Source organism: Neomonachus schauinslandi, chromosome 12, assembly GCF_002201575.2.
Source record: "Neomonachus schauinslandi chromosome 12, ASM220157v2, whole genome shotgun sequence".
Classification (NCBI taxonomy): Eukaryota; Metazoa; Chordata; class Mammalia; order Carnivora; family Phocidae; genus Neomonachus; species Neomonachus schauinslandi.
The window spans coordinates 77,747,334-77,766,670 of record NC_058414.1 but is presented as its reverse complement, the minus strand read 5'-3'; the positions used below and the strand labels follow the sequence as shown (position 1 = coordinate 77,766,670).

Here is a 19,337-nt window from a genome sequence, read left to right as displayed (position 1 = left end):
TCATTCTTCCCTCAATTTTAAGTATCTCTTATGCCCAGAATCTAATTTTATACCAGTGAAAAAGCAGCTAGACAGTGATGCTAGAAACCTATTGCCAGAAATCATTCTTTGAGTGAAAAAAACCCTCAAATTTGTTGCAATTAAGTTCAGTGTGTTCTTATTCAGTATAGCTATCTTTTCTGATGTATTCCTGTCCATTTTATTTCATAAAATTTTAGTCTGGTTAATGTGAACACTGGAAGGCAGAAACTATTCATTTTTGCTACATAGCATTTATAACATTTCCTTTATGCAGTCAATCTTCTGTTGAATGTAATTTTTTTTTTCTTAGGCAGAGAATATAACTCTCCTGCCCAGCTGCTTCCTAGATGCATTTGTCCATTTGTGACTTCCATATATGGTTGATTGAATTTCTTCTTAGAGTGTAACACCCCAAAATATCTCACAGCCCAACATTCGAATGCTTACCTTGGTTCCAGTCTCAAATTGTCTTTTATTCAATTTCTTATATCCTCTCCCAACCTCCAGTATACACATGTATGTGTGCACCCACTGCTCTGCTGTTTTCAGAGAAATCCTACATTGTCGTTCCCAGTTCGTCGATCCATGATTTTGAATGATGTTGCAGCAGGTAGTAGTATTCCTCGTGTAGGACCTTCACTCTCAGCAAGACTTACACTTGCCGATGGTGTTGATGGTTTGTGTATGACTATTCACTTTCACTTATATATGACCCAGTTGCCCAGCAGCATGCTAAGTGAGACCCTTGAAGGAGCTCAGAAGCAGGCAGTGGTCATGGGCAAAGGTGATTCCAAATGTCTTCTGTGGCTCCCAGGCAGCTGTTTGGTGCAGATGTTGCGAGTGCACTTTTATACAGCGCATCTGTTGTGTCTCCGGTATCTAGCTCCTGGGGTCATTGCTGTTAACCCTGTAATAGGAGTTTGGGTGTGTGCATTTCAGGAGAGGGAAATTACATAGGAAATACAAAAAGAGAGCAGCTAAACACCTACCACCAAAACCACAGAAGAGAAATTAGAGGCTGGAGCAAAGGTGGGGCAAAGGGTTTTAAAGGGACCTCAGGAGGAGATAGTGAACAGGTGAGAACAGTAGCAGTGGATGTCTCTGTCAGTCGCTAAATGAATTCACATTATATCCAGGAGCACAGGCAACATGGTGTCAAGGGTATTGTGCGAGCCAAGTAGGAGTTCACCTAGCTAGCTGATGTGTCTGAAACAAAGTACATAATTGATTTGGGCAGTGTGGATGATGATTGCCAATGCAAAAGCCTAGTTTTTATTTTGACTTTTAGTAACTGCATGTTTGTTTTCTTGATTCTGAAAATTTAGAACCCAAGAAATCAAGCTCATGGATACAGAGAACAGATTGGTAGTTGCCAGAGGAGGGAGAGCTTGGGGTGGGACAAATGGGGGAAGGGGTATTTAAAAAAACTTTTAAAGAGTGCCCATTAATTTCAACATACCTTAGCCAACATCTTGCATTTCCTTTTTAAAAGGGGACAAGAACGTTTGCTTTGCTTTTGCAAAAGAGAATTATTTTACTTAGACAGCAATGAAAAATTCAAGCTAAGATTTTAGTTTTAAAAATTGTGAAAGTCTCTGGGGCGCCTGGGTAGCTCAGTCACTTGAGCCTCTGACTCTGGGTTTAGGCTCAGGTCATGATCTCTGGGTTGTGAGATGGAGCTCCATGTGGGCTCTTCCTTTCCCTCTCTCTCTGCCCCTTCCCCTGCTCACATGCTCTCCCTAAATAAATAAATAAACATTTAAAAACAAATAAAATTAAAAAAATAAAAATTGTGAAAGTCTCAAGACTTTAAGCCCCCAAATAAATGAATAACCATAGTTTAATACTCAGAATTGTATATAAATTTAGTTTGAGTAACCTTTACAGAGATGAATCTTCACTTCAGAAGAAAAGGACAGTGATGAAATATTGAAAAATCTTTAATTTAAAAACCAGGCCTGTATTTGTCATATTTCAAACTTCTAACAATGTTTTCCACTTTTGTAGGAGGTGTGTATACATTTCTCTGGTATAATTTCAAAATAGCTCTCCATGATATGCTTCACTTCATTAATTTTTAATATCTTCTTCTTCCTCCTTGATGTATATACCTACATCTGTATATTCAGTAAGAACAAAAGTTTTATTCTCAGATGATTGACTACTTTATTCATTTCCATTCATATTACTATTAGCAATGCAAAGTTAAAAGCCCTGGGGGTAGTAACTATGTTGAATTATGCCGTATTCTCTTCACATATATTATTGCCTGAATTTCATAGTTAGGGAAATTTGCAGCAAGATACTTCCATAAATCAGCTAAACCACCAAATTATGAGGTTGACAGAGACCTTAGAAATCAGGAAACCCAGTGGTGCCATTTATAGTTGAAGAAACAGAAACCAAGATTGGTGCCAGCATAACTTGGGGTCACCCAGCTGGACAGTGACCGTTTGCTCTGGGTTCTTGACTCTACAGCCACCTCCTCCTTAGGCCACACTCCTCAGCCCTGGTCATCTGAGAGCTGAGTCCTCTATCCCCAGTTTGTAGCCTTTGTCTCTCCTAAGAAGTGTGTGTAAGAATAAAATTCCCACTGGTTCTTTGATTATCCTTTCTAGCTCCAACTTCGCTCAATTTGTAGTAAGAACTGACAGATTGATAAGCCACATAAATCAATTCCCTTTCAAGAACCTAGAATAAGCTCAGTCATTTTGTAACACAGAAGCTACATGTTGTCTCAGCTTTCAAATGAACTAAACTTTGCCTTTAACAGGCTGGTCTCAAAAAAAAAATACCTATGGAAGAAATATGATTACACAGAGCCACAACGTTATTCATCTAAAATATTCTTTGCTTGTTTTTCTTACCAGATATCTGTATGCCCTAGGACAGAAGGTTTGGAAAAGATGGAAAAAACGTTACTTTGTTCTTGTTCAGGTTAGTAAATTATTTTCCTGTTACACAATCTAACAGTTCTCAAGCTTTTGTTTACTGGGTTAGATCTATTGATATTCACTGTGTTAGAAATGAAAACTAAAAAAAACAAAAACAAATATTTCATTTCAAAATAAAAGTAGTAAATTTTTTCACATGCTAACACAAGTAACCTTTTTATGTAAAATAACTTTTCTGAATCAAACAATTTAGGGAAATGAGCGGCATTATTTTACACTCTTGCCCATCTCTTTAATGTATCGCTTAATAGAATGCGGCTGTATTTTCATATCCACTTCTACATTCAATGTGTTGCAATATCAGATGAAATTTAGCCTTTGGAAAATTCCACCGTACACACATGAGAAAGTAGCTGTGAAAAAGACAGATGATGTCTGAATATTATTACAAAAATAGTTTTGACCTCACAGATTCCCTGAAAAGATCTTAAATCCTTCAGGAAGACAGGACCATACCTTGGGAAAAACTGCATCATTCTGATATTTTATAGATAAACCATAGTACTTAGAAGCTCCCATTTTTATACAAATATTCCATTTTTATCATCTATTCACATAATTATATCAGTAAATTACCTGGACTGGTACGATTTGTTCGCAATCGGATTCTGAATATAGGCAGATTACTGGGATATTCATTCTCTGTTTTGTTTGTTTTTTAATCATAGATAACCTTTGCTCATAGAATACACTCATCAAACTAAATTTACATTAAGGAATAACTTTCTAAGTAGTAGTCATTCCATTCTATGATGAATCCAAGCTATTTTATCCCCAGTGGATATATATGAAAAGAAAATCTTGTCGATTCCTGCCCACACATTAAGCAAACCTTAAATGGACTGTATCAGAATAACATGGCAAAAAGCTAAGGAAGGAAAACTGTCATTTCCAGATGTAAGGTTATCTATCTATTGTTGGATGTGCCACAGTGGCATGGTAACTTCATGAAAAGTATAAAAATTCGGTCAAAGTTAGTTTTATCTGCATGGCAAACAGCCAGCCTATTTGGTTAAAATGTAGCCTTGTGATTGAAACCATTATTTGGTCAACTAATTTAACAAAAGATACACATACTTGTACACACATACGTTGGGCAGTCTTGATATAAAGCCCAAGCGTTTGCTTTGAGTAAGGGTCTCCTGTTTGGAGGTCTGGGTAATCTGTGCTCCGAAAACCATACCCATATGACCTCTTCTTTGGTTTCCACATTTAATTTCTTTATGTTGTTACAAGAACTTAATGCATTTACTAAGCACTTTTAATGCAGATCTTTCTGGACATTTGATTTTATTCCTATTGATAGATGTCTTACATCTAATTTGACGAGTTTGTATTAGCAACTTCATCACATCTTTCTAAATCGCTCAAGTGATTTTTCATAGAAACAGCAGCTTCTTTTTCATAGTCCTACTTCATGCATTACTATGCAGACTCTTTTTTAATTCCATATTTTTAATAGCAGGTGTTATTGGCACAAACAAACCTAGCTGACTCTAAATAAGCACAGAGTTTTACCTATTAGTCATTACATTTTTTTATTTTTCCTTTTTTTAAAGACTTTATCTTTTTAAAGCTGTTTTAGGTTCACAACAAAACTGAGAGGAAGGTACAGAGATTTTCCATATACCCCCTACCCCCACACATGCCATGGTCTCCCCTATCATCAACATCACTTGATACATTTGTTACCAAGGACGAACCAACATTGGCACATCATAGTCATCCAATGTGCATTGTTTACGTTAGGGTTCACTCTTAGTGTTGTATATTATATGTGTTCGGACAAATGTATAATGGCATATATCCATCGTTGAAATGTCATACAGAGTATTTTCATTGCCCTGAAAATCCTGTTCCTTCTCTATTCGGCCCTTCTCTCCTCTGTGACAACCATTGATCTTTTTACTGTCTCCATAGTTTCCCCTTTTCCAGGATGTTCTATAATTGGAATCATATAGCACATAGCCTTTTCAGATTGGTTTCTTTCACTTAGTAATATGCTTGTAAGTTTCCTCCATGTCTTTTCATAGCTTGATAGCTCATTTCTTTTTAGTCCTGAATAATATTCTATATTCCATTGTCTGAGTGAATCACAGTTTATTCATTCACTTATTGAAGGGCATCTTGGTTGCTTCTGAGTTTTGGCAATTATGTATAAAGTTGCTATAAACACTCCTGGGCAAGTTTTTGTGTAGACATAAGTTTTCAACTCCTTTGGGTCAATACCAAAGAGTATAATTGCTGGATCATTTCTATTATGTTTTAAAGAATGATTCAGTGTTCATTAATCTAGAGGTCTGGTTAAGTGACAGGCTAAGAGAGTTTCAACTATGTTGATTGTATATATGAAAATTGACTTTATTAGATTAGTCTTGAGAGATCAGATGATCACCTCATGGTTTTGGCCAAGTGAGATTTGAGGTAATCCTTTACTCCTTACCTCATTTTCTAGCATATGATCACAAGAATCAGAAATTACAGGACAAGCATGTATACTTTGATGATCACCCTATAAAAGAATTTAGAAATGAAAGAAAGAATTAGAGTACTTTGAGATCATTAACTGGTATATCTTTGAGGAACATTAACCATGTCTTTAGGGAGCTAGAAAGTTCTGTCAGTAACAAAAACAAATTTAACATTTTTTAAGATTTTTATTTATTTGAGAGAGTGCGCAAGTGAGCGAGCGGGGGAGGGATAGAGGAAGAGAATCTCAAGCAGACTCCCCTCTAACCACTCATGACTCTCAGATCATGATCTGAGCTGAAACCAAGAGTTGGATGCTTAACCAACTGAGCCACCCAGGCACCCCAAGTATAACGTTTTAAAAGGCAAAATTTAAACCCATAATTAAAATTTAAATGTAAACCCATATGCTCCATAATTGAAATTTAGAAAAAACACTACCAGACTGTAATGAATTCAGATCTATTCCACCTGAGTTATCATCTTAAAATCTGAAGTTAAATTTAAGCATTATAATTTTGCACAAATATAGGTATATACGTGCACTCATACAGAGAATCCCACGCCGAATGTATTGAGATAAACGTGCCAGTACTCTGGCAACTCTTTGAAGTTGTAAATACAATTGAATCTTCCTTTCAATTCCAAATGTAATGGGAAGACAAATTGAATGCACACACTTCAAAATCAAGATGGATGTGTATGGAGATTCCATGAGAAGGACCCATTGGGAAGAACTGGGTAGTTTTTATTAGTATTTTTAAAGAGAGCTCTCATTCTGTTGGCATGCAGCTTGTAGGTTCGGACCTGCAGGCTGCATTACTGAAAGGTGAAGGAGTCATTTTTCTAGGGAGGACACTGTCCCCCTGCTGTGTCTGCTGCTGCCGTCGGCAGAATGGTGCCCTGGCGAGAATGTGAATCTCATCACCACTTGTGAGTGTGTATTATATGAGTTATAGCTGGAGATGTAACCATCAGCTCAAGAATTTGTGCTCATAGAAACTGATTGAGAGTCAGGTTTGGCCAGCGGCAAAGTCATTGTTCAAAGTGAACACTCGAATAGCTGCTGAGGTGAAAAGACTTTCATAAAAACATTTGAAGCAGAGTTCAAAATAGGACAATAAATTATTTACTAATGTGGGGCGCTTATTTAGCTTCCAAGTAAGGTCGTAAGTAAGATTAGTTTCGGTCCCCATTTAGATTCTGAAGTCCGTACAGTTACGAGTGTATTGAATAGATTTTCATGTTTTTTAAGAGGCTGCTTTTTCTTTTTTTTTTTTAAATGAAGGTGGTAAATGTTGGTCCAAGCCAAACTGAAAGAACAATTGATTTTAGAAGAGTGTGTTTGACATCTTACCAAAACTTAAGTGTTTCTTATTCATTTTTCTTGTGCTTATTCAGTGGTCTAGTATTAGATTTGGAGGATACCATTGTTGTAAAGTACTTATGACACTAATACATTTTTGTTCATTATAGTACAACCATTTAATATCTTTAGAATTCTCTGATTTACTCAAACTGAATTATTTCCTAATTCTGTAATCTGCTAATGACTATTCAAATAACCGTTATGTCCCCCACATGTTGCATATTCTGTGATAAATCCAGGCATTTTTGAAGCACTCACCTACTCCAGTTATTGCTATATTTTTTTCTAATATTTATTAAGCAGTAGTAACAGACATTTATGTGAAGCACTTTCAACACATGATGTTCTTTTTTAATCCTCAGAATAAGGTATGTTTGAGGGATAGGTAATAAATATGATCCCTGTTGTACAGATACAATCTGTGTACAAAGGAGTTCTATCATTTACCTAGAATTATAAAGTCAGTATGTGGTAGAGTCAAGCATTCAAATCCAAATTTAGTCTACAGAGTAAACTTTTATTTTCCCTGCCCTAATGCTAAGATTCAAGTGATGCACACAAATAGGAATCATCACAGTGGATCATTAATTTCATGAGGTACAAAACAGTTTGACTAGACATGGCCATTAAGTGAAAGCACAGAGAGTCTCATGCTCGTGAAGGCTACTTACTGGGTGACATCACTGGAAACTGAAGTAGACATCAGTGTTGTTTTGGCCCTGTATCAAAGTGTTCACTGCTTGTTGTCGATGTGTCAGAATCATGACTTGAAGTTGCTGCAAACAACAGCAGGCTATCAAGACATAATGTTAATTACATATCAGCTGAGTTGGCACAGGATGTAAACAGTCAGCCATGTCACTGAGTGATCCGTACATGCTGCAAACATACGAGAAGCACTCTGTTAGTGAGATGCCGTCAGAAATCTGCTTGAGACTTAAAAGAAGTGGCTGCCGCAGCCTGTTGCTACCTGAAATATTGAGTCCACACGGAGACCCACTGCAGCACGCTGCTGTCACATATTTGAGAGGACCATTACGACATAAAGTTATGTGGTCTAGATTTACTCTTAGGACATCAGCTATTGGCTGAGAGCAATGTGAAGTGAAGAAATGTATTGTTTGTCGGATCAAGAAAGTCATGGGATAGTGGCTGTCTAGCTTTATGTTTTAAATTGATTGAAAATTTACAGACCCAGGGCATGTTCAGTGTAGGATGAGATCAAATCATACAGAATTATTTATGGAGAAAATGAAAGGCCCTCATCAACATTACCCTACCAGCATCGCCACCTTATTCCATTCTCATTTTCAAAGGATCACTGCCAAGTACCCACCGCCAGTAGGAGTGACTTTCTGAAATTCTATCAGTGTGTGTGTGTGTGCACGTGCACACACACACATATTTTCTTATTTGTGTGTGCATATTTTCTTAATAGAATCAGTCCATATATATATTTTATATATTGCTTTGTTCCCCTTTAAAAATATTACAGATGAGGTGCCATGTCAGTATATAAAAATCCACTTTATTCTTTTGACTGGATGATTGGATCCCATAGTATGGATTAACGTAATTTATGTAACAGTTCCCCCTTTTTTGGACATTTAAGTTTTTCCTTTTTTTTAAATAAGCAATGGTAGGGTGCACCTGGGTGGCTCAATCAGTTAAGCATCCAACTCTTGATTTTGGCTCAGGTCATGATCTCAGGGTCGTGAGATCGAGCCCTGAGTTGGGCTCTGCAGTGAGGGTAGAGCCTGCTTAAGATTCTCTCTCCCTCTCCATCTCTCCCTTCCTCTCTGTTCTCTCCCTCTCCCTCTCTCTCTCAAAAAATAAAATAAGCAATGGTACTACACACACACACAACACACACACACACACATACACTCAGTCCTTATATATTAAGCTTTGTGTGTATGTGGGAATATTCTTACAGAAATGGAATAACTGGGCCAAAAGGCATGGGATACCGATAATAAGTAAGATTATAAAGCTTTAGATGACTCAGGAGTACTTAGTCACCAGAACTTTGGCTTGTTTTTTCATTTGTCATTTTTTGTAATTAATAAGTAGTCGTTATGTGTCAGATAGCATGTGTTATTTTATCTTTCAAGATGCACACACTTGCGATATGAAAGAAAATTCATGGTTTTGGTTGTGAGGCTTATTTGGAACAAAATGTTAGTGGACAAGAATTTTTTCTTTAGGTTTTATTTTTTTATTATTTATTTTTAGCACACTTTTTTTTTCTGTTGGTAACTTTATTTTTTATTATGTTAATCACCATACATTACATCATTAGTTTTTGATGTAGTGTTCCATGATTCATTGTTTGTGTATAACACCCAGTTTTATTTTTTAAGATAATTCTTGCTTTGTGATCATTGAATTTTCCATCTTGAAGAAGAAAATGGTCCTATTGTTTTATACAGTTTACCCCTGGACATTAACTAACAATACATTTACTTTTCAAAATAGTTCTAAAATATGAGCTATTATCATTTACCTGTATCTCAGGAGCTAAAATTATAAAAGGTGAAGTGAACATGGGGCTGGATTTAGTAAGGAGAATCTCCTATGGATCAGGTGGTGATCCCAATGCAGAAATGCCTCTTTTATATACACCCGGTGTTCCCTTAAAACTTTTGTTTGTGTCTTCATGTTTAGATTCCAGGAAACTGTCTGATTCCTCTTATTGTATTGCTCGTACCTACAAAAAAGTGCAAAGGACCTGTGAATGAGAATTGTGCAATGTTGTGAAGTCAGAATTAAGTATTGGTAGGCTCAGGGTTTTTTGTTTTGTTTTGTTTTGTTTTGTTCTTATTGCTTTACAAGTCTCAATTTTTAAATGCTGTGCATATGTGTAGCTTATGTGTATATGTATATTTATATGCAATATAGATCTTTCTACATACATACATGTATGCCTGCCACATAGTAAAGACTCAGTAAATATTTAAGGAAGTGAGTATTATCTGTCCTTTAATTTGGATTCCTTCTCACACCTCTATGTGGGACATAAAACTGATTTCTGTTTGGGCGTACCTGACAAAGCCTCGGTGTCCTGGTTGATGTACAGCCAGAACAGAGAACAGAGAACAGAGGACTGTAGTCCTCCAGGTTTCCTGCCGCTGGACTAGCTGAAACTGCTCTCATCTTCACACTGCTCTTGTCTACCATGTCATCGTAGCAGCTTCCACTTTCTGCCATTCTCCTTATAATCCCTTGTTTGCATTGCCAAAATAATCTATTTGAGGCGTAACTCCAATTTTGCCACTTGCTGCTTAAATCGTTCTATGACTTCCCATTACACTTAGAATTACCCCGACCATGACCCAGAGAAGATCCTACATGTTCTGGGCCCTGGCTTCCTCTTTGGTGAGTCCTCTGTCCCACTGAGCAGCACTTCAACTTGCAGTGTTTTGCCCCAGATTAGGTACAGTGCCAAGAATTGGAGTTTAGTACCTCAGAGTCACTAGCCTCCCTCTCCAAATGTACCTCAAATAAATACATAATATGGGTTTATTTTTTAGTGGGTGATTTCTAGGCGAATATGCCTTTGAATTAAGTCCCCTGCCTTTCTTTCATCTAGTGGTTGTTCGGCTACTTTTAAACCCATCTATAGAAATTCTGAACATTTTATTGTTTTCATTTCCCCATGGCTGGCTCATTCTACCTATCCATTTAAGTACCAGGTCAGATGTCATCTTAAATGGGCCTTTTCCGCCCACCCAATCCAAAGTATCTCAACTCACTCCGTGTCCCAGTACCTTGTTTTCTATTTTTCAGAACATTTATTTCTAATCAAAATGATCTTTTTTTATTTAAAAATTTTCCTATTATTTCTTTACCTGTTCTAGAATTTATGTTCCATGAAAACAAGGACCTAGTCTTTCTTATAATCTAATGTGAGTAGAAACAATTTGTTAAGTAAATATATGTGCATCACCCTGAGCATTGTTTTTAAAAGACTGCCTTTCCCCTCTTTAATTTATACATCAACTGCTAAATCGTTTTTATGCCGTTTGGTCAAAACAGTAAACATATATTCCCTTCAAATCCATCGTGATCTTGAAAATATATTCCTTTTCCTTGATTAAGCTGTGGGATTTTTTTTTTTTTAAATAAGTCTAGCAGCACCTTTGGCCTCTGCCAAGAACGTTTCCAGCTAAGGATTTTTTAAGCCTTAATCTTTACTGAAATTAGATGGCGGCAGTTGCTAAGCTGTCAGCTGTTAACATGATCTCTGCAGTAGGAATACGGCATGCAAATGCGAATATTGTGGTCTCTCAAAACTCATAGTTAGCACTCACACATGTGGACACAGACAGGTGTTGAACAAGTTGGCAATTGAAAATGAAATGGGAGGATTCCCAGACCAGATGCAGAGACCTCATGGGACCTTTAGCAGCTTAAGTGAAGGTGCCCTGTCAAAGGTAGTGATGCCAAAACCTGATTTAATGCTGCCCTCAGATTAAAGTCTCTTTATATCCCCAAATTTTCAATAAATCCATTCTTCATGGAGTTAAGAGTGGATTGCGTTAAGGATATTGGATGTTTGTCATTGCTGTATCTTTCCACTGAAAGGATTTTCAATTGCAATATAGTATATTATATAAGCTTTGTTCGGTAATATACAAGTAAGCTTATAAGTGAAAACAAATACTAGGTCAGACCACCTGTTTCTGTCTAATTCCCTGTCATGTGGTGATGAAGCAGAGTGAAGGCTGCAAAATCTCCAGCTTGGGAGCCCAGGGAGCAGGGTGACCCCCACCCCCACCCCCCGGTCCCATAGCTTCTCTTTCAGTGACATATTTTAACTTAGTGCCAACTGATGGTGACAGTTCTTTCAGAGTGCAACTTCTCCCAGTTACCCTTAGTTTGGATATTAGCTAGCAAACCAGTAGGTATAAGGTGTTAATGCTATTCAGAAGCATTCACTGGAATGTGCCCTGCAGTTCATTGTAGAGTTTGCTTTAGGAATGTGCTTTAACATGACCTTGCAAAAGAGATGGGTAACGTGAAAGCTCTTGAGGATACTAAAGAACTCCAAAGAAGTGTAAAATGCAGCATCATTTTATGGAACTAGAACCAGGAGGCAGGGAGTTAAAAGGATGGTATTCATAGTTGCTTCTGGAACCAGTGTATTCAAAAGCCAAATGGTTCTTTTTCAGTTGTCTCCTGGGTTGGGTTTCCTAATTCTTAGTGATAGCTTTGTTAGTCGTTGGTGTTTTGTTACTCTTCCATCTGTACTCTTTGTTAAAACCCACGGCCCAGTAATCCATGACAGATTCTGGGTCTGGTGAATGACTTTTGAGATAGTAAAATATTAAATAAAATGTTAAAAGAAGTACAAAATGAAACAAGTGTTTAAAACTTTATCATTTAAATCACTATGGCTTTAGAAAGTAGGTGATTCCTTTGAAGGTGAAGGTTTTTTTGTTTGTTTTATGCTTTTTTAGTATTTCTAAAGATCTTGAATTTGGTACTTAAAATTTTATATATTGTTTGTGTTAAATAATTATTCAAAGTTAGCTAGAAATATAGTACTTAAATCATAAAACAGCAACTGGACCTGTACCAAGCTATATCAAAGAAAGAAGCAACACTGATGTTAAGCATTTTACATTACATGTGGAAAAACAAGCCTTTTGACAGGTAATTTTGAAGACTAGATCTTAAATGACAAGCAAATTTTTAGCATTTTAGATGGGTTACACATATCATGTCTGGGTTCTTTAGTGCATGACCACATGAACATAATTAATGTAGAAATCTTTAGAGATGAATCCTTTTTTTAAAAAGAGTAACAATTTCAAAAACCTACATTAAAATGTATAATCAAGATAATGTCCATTAGAAATAAAGGGGAGGGGCGCCTGGGTGGCTCAGTCGTTAAGCATCTGCCTTCGGCTCAGTTCATGATCCCAGGGTCCTGGGATCGAGCCCGCATCGGGCTCCCTGATCAGCAGGAAGCTTGCTTCTCCCTCTCCCACTCCCCCTGCTTGTGTTCCCTCTCTCACTGTCTCTCTCTCTGTCAAATAAATAAGTAAAATCTTAAAAAACAAGGGGGGGGTGGATAATATCTAAAACTATATTTAGGCATCTCCACGTTTTCTTTCTCAGTTTCTTGTTCATTTATGGATTCATTCAACAAGTCTGTGATCTGAATGGGAAAGAAACAACCTGGAGAAGAGAAAGAGAGGAAAGGAGAGAGGTGGGGAGAGAACCAAGTGAGGCTGGGACACAGAAGCCGAGACAGGAAAGCCAACAGCCCTCAAGTCATTCGCAGCAGAGAAACATACGTCCCCCAAATCAGTTCAGTCCCCAAATCGGCCAGGTGCCTTCACTCTGTTACAGCAACAAGGCACATCTCCAACCCCCAATGAAAGGATTCTTGGAAGTCGCAAAGGAAGAGAGAGAGGATGATGGTTTCCTGACAGCAGGGTGTCAGGAAATTTGTCGGGGACTCCTGCACCACAGGCAAGCAGGTGCCAAGTGCTCTACATGAGTTATCTCTGGTTCTCCCAGAGCTCTGGGGGGCGCATTATCCTTGTCTCATTTGACAGGAAATCAGACTGCCGTATGTAAGGGTTAAAGTAATTTCCCTAAGGTCATATCTGAGATGGTTTGGAAAGAGTAAGCGAGGGGGAATGAAAGTGGGACTTCTGTTTTGCGGTGGCAGACTCCTGTTAAACCTGGCTTGTCCCCCTTCCCTTCCGTTTGAAATACCTTCATATGATTATCTTCAGAGAGCCCTTTTCTGGCCCAGTTATCGAAAATATACCCCCTTCAATATCATTCTCTTTGTTTTGTTTTTCTTCAAAAACAATTCACACTCAAAATTGTTTGAGATACTTCTTTATTTGTGGAGTCTTTTCCATTCTGTATGAGATTGATTTTATTTTTCTAATTTTTTTTTTTCTGATTCTGAGGCTGGGGACATTGTTGTAATGCTCAGGACCTAGAAATATTCATTGTAGATACTCAGTAAATAGTTGTTGAATGAATGAATGAGAGGGGAAAATACCCATAAGAACGGGGGAAGATATGAAAATTATAAATGCAAATGGAACTGAAGTCAGTTATTTACCATACTGACTAGTAAACAATGAAAAACTAATTCCCAGATCTCTAAAAGATGTCAAAGAAGGACTAATATATCTTTCTAAAAGACCAGATTACATTCATGCTAGTCTTCAAACTCTTTTGCTAATATGTCCCTTAAAATAATTTTGTACAGCTTGTACATTATTATACGTTATTGTACATTCTTGTCATTGTAAACTTTTTTTTTTTAAAGGGAGAGCAGGGGGTGGGGGGGGGGCAGAGGGAGAGGTAGGAGAGATTTTTTTTTTTAAGATTTTATTTATTTATTTGACAGAGACAGCACACAAGCAGGGGGAGCAAGCAGGGAGAAGGAGAAGCAGGCTCCCCGCTGAGCAGGGAGCCTACTGCTCAATCCCAGGACCCAGGGACCATGACCTCAGCCAAATGCAGACACTTAACCGACTGAGCCACCCAGGCGACCTAGGAGGAGAGATTCTTAAGCAGCTCCAGGCTCCCTACACAGGGCGTGATCTCACGACCCTGAGATCATGACCTGAGCCGAAATCAAGAGCCAGATGCTTAACTGACTGAGTCAGCCAGGTGCCTCAGGTCATTGTAAACTTTTCATCATAAATTTAAATAGTCACAGTGGGTACAGTTTCTAAAATAAAACCATTAGTTAATTGTAAGCATGCCAAATAGGATCTAATGCTGCTGTGATTCTGTAGCTACCTGTAACCATTGAAAATTGTGTTTATTAGCTTTTCCTCCTCCAATTCTTATTTCTCTGGGTCTTCCCCAACAGAATTTTACTCTTAGGAAATAAGTATTATGTTTCAGAATCCTCTTCTATCACTCTGTCATGCTTCTCTGCAATTAAAAAGAAGTGTACAAAGTTGGAATTAAAAAAAAATTCCTATGAAGTCCTAACTGTCAATACCTTAGAATGTGACCTTAGTTGGAAATAGTGTTCTAATTAGGATGAGGTCATACTGGAAAAGGGTGGGCCCCTAATTCAGTATGACCGGTGTCCTTCTAAAGAAGAAGGTGTTTGGGAGTAGTCATGCACACAGGGAGAACTCCATGTGAAGATAAAGGCAGAGATGGAGATGATGCTTCTACAAGCCAAGACATGCCAAAAATTGATAGCAAACCACTAGACATGGTGGGAGAGACCAGGGGTAGATTCTCCCTCACAGACCTCAGAAGGAACCAACCTTGATTTTAGACTTCTAGCCTCCAGAACAGGGAGACAATAAACTTCTGTTTATGCCACATAAATAAACAAACTTAAGCTGAGAACAGAGATAATCTAAGAGACATAAAAAATAACATAGGGAAGACAGAAAGCTCCTTTCCCTAAAAATAGCTACTACTTATGCTAAACACCCAGATTTGTTTCCCTTTCTCCCAGTGTTTGAACAAACCAAGTCAGGTAAACTACCTCGCTTGAATAAAAATAAGACTGCGAAAAGGAAAAAACAAACTTTTTTTTTTTTTTAAGATTTTTTATTTTATTTTATTGAGAGAGACAGAGAGAGAGCATGAGAGAGAGGAGGGTCAGAGAGAGAAGCAGACCCCCTGCTGAGCAGGGAGCCCGATGCGGGACTCGATCCTGGGACTCCAGGATCATGACCTGAGCCGAAGGCAGTCGCTTAACCAACTGAGCCACCCAGGCGCCCCGGAAAAAACAAACTCTTATAAACAAAAACTTTTAAGTATTAAAAATTATTTTATATTGATGTACATTTGCAATCATGACTAGCAGACAACTGATAAAAGTATATAGATACATGACAAAACCTGAAGGATAATTATTAAACATAAAGTTAAATTTTATTGTAAATGCCCATCTTCATGAGCTGGTAGCTTCCCTTCCCAAATTTCCTGTAAATGAGTAATTTTTTCTAAAATGAGAAAGGGTTTCAGATTGATTCCTTGTTTATAGCATTATTTAGAGATGTAAGCATGGAGAAGCCTGGCTCACCTAAGTACGTAGATGGAAACAGTTTTGTCAAGCATCACTCATTTTCTCAACTGGTGTGTGTGTGTGTGTGTAAGTTCCTAAGTTAGATGCCCCAAACACATAGTGATCTAGCATAAAAACAATTTTTAAAAATATTTTTAGTATTCTATCATCTTATAATTAAATTAGTTCCTTCTGTAATTCTGCCAAAAGCAAAAAATGTAAAAACCATCTAGTATTCAAATACCTTGTTTTGCCTCTGAATGTAGAGAACCATCCTGTTGCAACTGGAAGAATTCCTATCCAAACCTCACTACATAAATGCCTGCTAGAAAATGAAAGTTGGGTTAGAGAAAGCTGTTCGTTTCTACTTTCTCTCCAGCTTGAGATTGAGGAGGTAAATCCTGTCAGTTCTCTAGTGGGAGATGAAGGGGCATCAATGAGAATTTCCTGTCATTCGGCAAAAATCAGACCTGGAAAGATCACTGTTGGTTCGAGGATAAGAGGCAAGGGGGGGGGGGGGGAGGCGGGGCTGGAGAACTATGAAGGGATTCTATAATATTAATACTGATTTTGCTTAATTTATAAGAAACACGGACTCTATTGAAAAGCTTGTGAAAATGAGAGTTGGCTGAGATTAATAGAAGAGATCTGACAGAAATAAGGCAGTAAAACAAAAAACAAATTGATGTCCACGTTTTAGGCAATAATGTACAGAATGAACACTACACAGAATGAAGTCAGTAACAGAAGACAAGAGAAGCTCTAAGTCTGAAAACTCTACAGTGGCAGATATTAAAGAAATACCCAGTATGACAAAAAAAAAAAAAAATCTGCTTATCTAAGTGAGAAGAGAACACAGATAAAACAGAATAGCAATAAAAATAACAGTGAAAGTAAACAATACCCGGGCACCTGGGTGGCTCAGTTGGTTAAGCAACTGCCTTTGGCTCAGGTTATGATCCCAGAGTCCTGGGATCGAGTCCCACATCGGGCTCCCGGCTCAGCAGCCTGCTTCTCCCTCTGACCCTATCCCCTCTCATGCTGTTTCTCTCTCTCTCCCTCTCTCAAATAAATAAAAAAAAAAAAAAAAAGAAAACAATAAAAGGAACATTTTCTGATATTTAAAAGAAATTAGTCTGCAGATAAACGGACTTCCACATTTCAGGAAATTTAGTGAGAAGATATCTTCAAACATTTCATATAAAATATTTTTTTCTATTAAAAATATGTGTGTTGAGGTGTGTGGATGTCTCATTTGGTTAAGCGTCTGCCTTTGGGCTCAGGTCCTGATCCCGGGGATCCTGGGATGGAGCCCTGCATTGGGCTTTCTGCTCAGCGGGGAGTCTGCTGCTCCCTTTCCCTCCACCCTCCCCCTGCTTATGCTCTCCCTCTCCAATAAAATCTTTGAAAAAAATGTGTGTTGCCTCCTACATCTTAACACTCAACTACAGAAGTCAGTGGAGTTAGATCTACAGAGAATTGTTTGGAAATTGTGTGACTTGGGAATTTAGTGTACATCTGTGATCTGTAAGTCACCTTCCTGAAAATGTTTAAGGCAGAACTCCTGGTATTTGAGATGAATGAGTATAGTTTCTCAGAAATATGAAACTTAAAATATAAAAGAATTAAAGAGTAATGATAATAGAGCTAAATCTCTATTACTGTTATAAAATATCTTGAGCCAAATATAGACATGAAAAATGATTCCTGAACAAGTTATGAAGTATGAAGTAATTTTTTTAAAAATAGATTTATTTATTTTAGAGAGCGGTGGGAGGTAGGTGGCAGAGGGAGAGGGAGAGAGAAAATCCCAAGCAGATTCCCCGCTGAGCACAGAGCCTGATGCAGGGCTCAGTCTCAGGACCCTGATCATGAGCTGAGCCAAAATCAAGAGTCAGATGCTCAACCAACTGAGCCACCCAGACATCCCATGAAGTAATTATAACAAAATGTGAAACCTGATTTCCAGATTTTTGTCAAAGTTAATGAATGGAGTGATAAAAACAGGCTGTACTCCTTAAGTTACATAAGAAACAGTCAAAAATGATTTTGTTTTTTAATAGAGAAAATATGGGGTTAGCTCTGTCCTTGAAAGTTTTAAAGTAACTAGTATAGAATAAAAACGGGATACTGAGAAAACTAGTAAACCTAAAACATTTTTGAACACTATATCATAAACTAATGTACTATATGGTGGCTAACTGAACATAATAAAAAAAAATTTTTAAAAACCCTAAAACAGAAGACAGCTGTGTGTGTGTGTGTGTGTGTGTGTGTGTGTGTGTGTATATTCATTCTTACTATACATGTATTAAATATATGTATTAGGAGTCCGATTCTCAGAGTAGGATTAAACAACAAATCCGTATGTATGGTGATTTTAAGAGCTACACCACAAACAGCAAGAATATCGAGAGAAAGTAGCATGACAATATTCAGACCAAGGAAAATTTAAGAGCAGTATTAAACACCTCAAAGGATGATAATTTTATATGCATTGAAAATATAACCAGCGGGGCTCCCGGGGGGCTTAGTCATTAAGCATCTGCCTTCGGCTCAGATCACGATCCCAGGGTCCTGGGATCGAGCCCCGCATCGGGCTCCCTGCTCCACCAGAAGCCTGCTTCTCCCTCTCCCACTCCCCCTGCTTGTGTTCCCTCTCTCGCTGTCTCTCTCTCTCTCTGTCAAATAAATAAAATCTTTTTAAAAAAAAAAGGAATTACTGTAAAACAAATGGTGATTTATTGAATATGTATCTGAGAGAAGAAAATAAAGGGATAATGCCTCAAATTCCTTGCTATTCAATTCACTCACTTTCCTTTCTCTCCCATACCTATAGTAGTCTTAATAGTCTTTGATTATAGTTTCTTACAGATAACTATGTATTTTATAGCTATCTTAAATAATAACTTTGCCAGAAAATGAGAGGTAATTGGGTTATTTGGGAAAGCAGTGTAAGTTTCAGAATGTGAATTATAAAATAATATGGTATATTAGAAGGAATTCCTAACGAGATTTGAGGAGACTTGTATTTCTAGACTGAAGATGACTATTTCCTCCTAGGTGACCTTGGGAACGTCAGTTTCCTCATCTGTGAACTCTGGAGTTGAGATCATCATCTCAAGGGCCCAGAACCCTGATCCCTCAATAGCACTATGTTCTAGAGAATAATCTTATGTTTTCTTTTCATTGAAGCTTAGCTCTGGGTTTAACTGTTTATGATTTAGTGAGACTTGAGTCCTCTAGATATCATAGTCTCCAGTTTCCAAATGTATTCTCTTAAGATCCTCTCCACACAAAATCTATAATTCTATCAAATGTAACAATATTTCATTCGTTAATTTTTATTGATTAAATACCTTGTAGAATGTTAAGACAGTACTATCAGAAAGTAAACCTATAGTGTGGAATCTAATCCGATCTATACTATTACATAATATGTATCTTACATATATATATAAGAATGAAATTATACAAATTATTAAGTTCCATTACAATTCCAAAG

General features: G+C 37.5%; 1 protein-coding gene across 13 annotated transcripts in view; it reads left to right on the top strand.

Annotated features, from left to right (window-relative positions):
- CADPS2 (calcium dependent secretion activator 2) overlaps nucleotides 1–19,337 on the top strand; it is a 532,431-nt gene that overhangs the window by 340,463 nt on the left and 172,631 nt on the right. For all 13 annotated transcript variants that reach the window (XM_044920121.1, XM_044920119.1, XM_044920123.1 and 10 more), the window contains exon 9: nucleotides 2,892–2,958. In XM_044920121.1, coding sequence (XP_044776056.1) covers nucleotides 2,892–2,958 — 67 coding nt within the window. The remainder of the gene's footprint in view (nucleotides 1–2,891; nucleotides 2,959–19,337) is intronic.